General features: G+C 45.6%; 1 protein-coding gene across 1 annotated transcript in view; it reads left to right on the top strand.

The window, feature by feature from the left end:
- LOC108296961 (tumor necrosis factor receptor superfamily member 21-like) overlaps window positions 1-2,135 on the top strand; it is a 38,593-nt gene extending 36,458 nt beyond the window's left edge. The window contains exon 2 of the mRNA XM_037735233.1: window positions 65-2,135. Coding sequence (XP_037591161.1) covers window positions 65-1,936 — 1,872 coding nt within the window. The 3' untranslated portion in view covers window positions 1,937-2,135. The remainder of the gene's footprint in view (window positions 1-64) is intronic.
- The last annotated feature ends 1,212 nt before the right edge of the window (window positions 2,136-3,347 follow it).

Here is a 3,347-nt window from a genome sequence, read left to right as displayed (position 1 = left end):
TCTCTGCTTCTATGTAACATCTTGTTTTTTCTTTTCTCTTTCCCTGCCCTTCTGTTTCTTTCAGCTTGGATTCCTTAGCACCACCACTGCTCAGCCAGAACAGAAGCCCTCAAATCTCATTGGCACATACCGCCATGTTGACCGTGCCACCGGCCAGGTGCTAACCTGTGACAAGTGTCCAGCAGGAACCTATGTCTCTGAGCATTGTACCAACACGAGCCTGCGCGTCTGCAGCCGTTGCCCTGTGGGGACCTTTACCAGGCATGAGAATGGCATAGAGAAATGCCATGACTGTAGTCAGCCATGCCCATGGCCGATGATTGAGAAATTACCTTGTGCTGCCTTGACTGACCGAGAATGCATTTGCCCACCTGGCATGTTCCAGTCTAACGCTACCTGTGCCCCCCATACGGTGTGTCCCGTGGGTTGGGGTGTGCGGAAGAAAGGGACGGAGACTGAGGATGTGCGGTGTAAGCAGTGTGCTCGGGGTACCTTCTCAGATGTGCCTTCTAGTGTGATGAAATGCAAAGCATACACAGACTGTCTGAGTCAGAAACTGGTGGTGATCAAGCCGGGGACCAAGGAGGCAGACAACATCTGTGGCACAGTCCCGCCCTTCTCCAGCTCCACCTCACCTTCCCCTGGCACAGCCATCTTTTCACGCTCTGAGCACATGGAATCCCATGAAGTCCCTTCCTCCACTTATGTTCCCAAAGGCATGAACTCAACAGAATCCAACTCTTCTGCCTCTGTTAGACCAAAGGTATCGAGTAGCATACAGGAAGGGACAGTCCCTGACAACACAAGCTCAGCAAGGGGGAAGGAAGACATGAACAAGACCTTCCCAAACCTTCAGGTAGTCAACCAGCAGCAAGGCTCCCACCACAGACAGATTTTGAAGCTGCTGCCTTACACGGAGGCCACTAGGGGCGAGAAGTCCAGCACGCCCATCAAGGACTCGAAGAGGGGACATCCTAGACAGAACCTACCCAAGCATTTTGACATCAACGAGCATTTGCCCTGGATGATTGTGCTTTTCCTACTGCTGGCGCTTGCGGTGATTGTAGTGTGCAGTATCCTGAAAAGGTCGAGGACTCTGAAAAAGGGGCCCCGGCAGGATCCCAGTGCCACTGTGGAAAAGGCAGGGCTGAAGAAATCCATGACTCGAACCCAGAACCGGGAGAAGTGGATCTACTACTGCAATGGCCATGGTATCGATATCCTGAAGCTTGTAGCAGCCCAAGTGGGAAGCCAGTGGAAAGATATCTATCAATTTCTCTGCAATGTCAGTGAGAGGGAGGTTGCTGCTTTTTCCAACGGGTGCACAGCTGACCACGAGCGGGCCTACGCGGCTCTGCAGCACTGGACCATCCAGTGCCCCGAGGCCAGCCTCGCCCAGCTGATTAGCGCCCTGCGCCAGCACCGGAGAAACGATGTTGTGGAGAAGATTCGTGGGCTGATGGAAGACACCACCCAGCTGAAAACTGACAAACTGGCTTTCCCGATGAGCCCCAGCCAGGTTAGCCCCAGCCCCATCCCCAGCCCCAACGCAAAACTTGGGAATTCCACTCTCCTGACGGTGGAGCCTTCCCTGCTGGACAAGAACAAGGGCTTCTTTGTGGATGAGTTGGAGCCCCTTCTCCGCTGTGTCTTTACATCCAGTGGCTCCTCCGCGCTGAGCAGGAACGGTTCCTTTATTACCAAAGAAAAGAAGGACACAGTGTTGCGGCAGGTACGCCTGGACCCCTGTGATTTGCAGCCTATCTTTGATGACATGCTCCACATTCTAAATCCTGAGGAGCTGCGGGTGATTGAAGAAATTCCCCAGGCTGAGGACAAACTAGACCAGCTCTTTGAAATTATTGGCGTCAAGAGCCAGGAAGCCAGCCAGACCCTCCTGGACTCTGTTTATAGCCATCTTCCTGACCTACTGTAGAACATAGGGATACTGCATTCTGGAAATTACTCAATTTAGTGACAGGGTGTTTTTTTTGTTTTTATTTTCTCCTGTTTCTGATTTTTGTCATTTGGTGTGTGCATGCGTGTGTGTGTGTGTGTGTGTGTGTGTGTGTGTGTGTGTGTCTTTAACAGTATATATGGCCAGTGCTTGAGTTCTTTCTTTCTCTCTCTCTTTTTTAAAAATAATTCTTCTGGGAAGTTGGTTTATAAGTCTTTTCAAGGTGTAACTGTTGTGAAATACCCACCACTAAAGTTTTTTAAGTTCCATATTTTCTCCATTTTGCCTTCTTATGTATTTTCAAGATTGTTCTGTGCACTTTAAATTTACTTAACTTACCATAAATGCAGTGTGACTTTTCCCACACACTGGATTGTGAGGATAACTTCTTAAAAGTATAATGGCATCTTGTGAATCCTATAAGCAGTCTTTATGTCTCTTAACATTCACATCTACTTTTTAAAAACAAATATTATTACCACTTTTATTATTGTTTGCCCTTTATAAATTTTCTTAAAGATTAAGAAAATTTAAGACCCCATTGAGGTACTGTAATGCAATTAGACTCTGAGTTATCTTTTCAATATGTCTTGTATAGTTCATATTCATGGCTGAAACTTGACCACACTGTTGCTGATTGTATAGTTTTCACCTGGACACTGTAGAATGCCTGATTACTTGTACTCCTCTTAATGCTAATATGTTCTGGGCTGGAGAACTGAAATCCTCAAGCCATCAGGATTTGCTATTTAAGTGGCTTGACAACTTGGCCACCAAAGAACTTGAACTTCACCTATTAGGACTTGAGTTGTTCTGGAACACATTACTGCACTTTGGAAAGTTAAGATCAAGTGCCAGTGGCACCCTTTCCATAGAGAATTTGCCCAGCTTTGCTTTAAAAGATGTCTTGTTTTTTATATGCATATAGTCAATAGGTCCAGTCTGCTCTCAAGGCCTTGGTCTTGGTGGGATTCCTTCACCAATTACTTTAATTAAAAATGGCTGCAGCCGTAAGAACTATTGTCTGATATATTTGCAACTATGCTCTTATTTCCAAATGTATCTTCTAATGCTCAGTTGCCAGATTCCAATGCAAAGGTGGCGTGTGGCGTGGACTCCCTTTGTGTGGGCGGGGTTTGTGGGTAGTGGTGAAGGACTGATTTCAGAAAAATGCCTTCACGTGTACTAATTTATTAATAAACATTAAGTGTTTGTTTAAAAAAAATAAAACTGGAGTTCTTCTAATGCTTATAGATTTAACATTTTTAAAATAGTATTAAGAACTCTCTGACTTTCCAAAGCCTATAGTTATTTGTAACAGTATGCAGAAAATTAGATAGGTCATAAAGCACCGAATATTATATAAGGTAAGAATGTATTAAGAATATGT

The sequence above is a fragment of the Cebus imitator genome, unplaced genomic scaffold, assembly GCF_001604975.1.
Source record: "Cebus imitator isolate Cc_AM_T3 unplaced genomic scaffold, Cebus_imitator-1.0 Scaffold756, whole genome shotgun sequence".
NCBI lineage: Eukaryota > Metazoa > Chordata > Mammalia > Primates > Cebidae > Cebus > Cebus imitator.
Note: the sequence above shows the minus strand (reverse complement) of the source record. Positions and strands in the feature narration are given on the sequence as shown.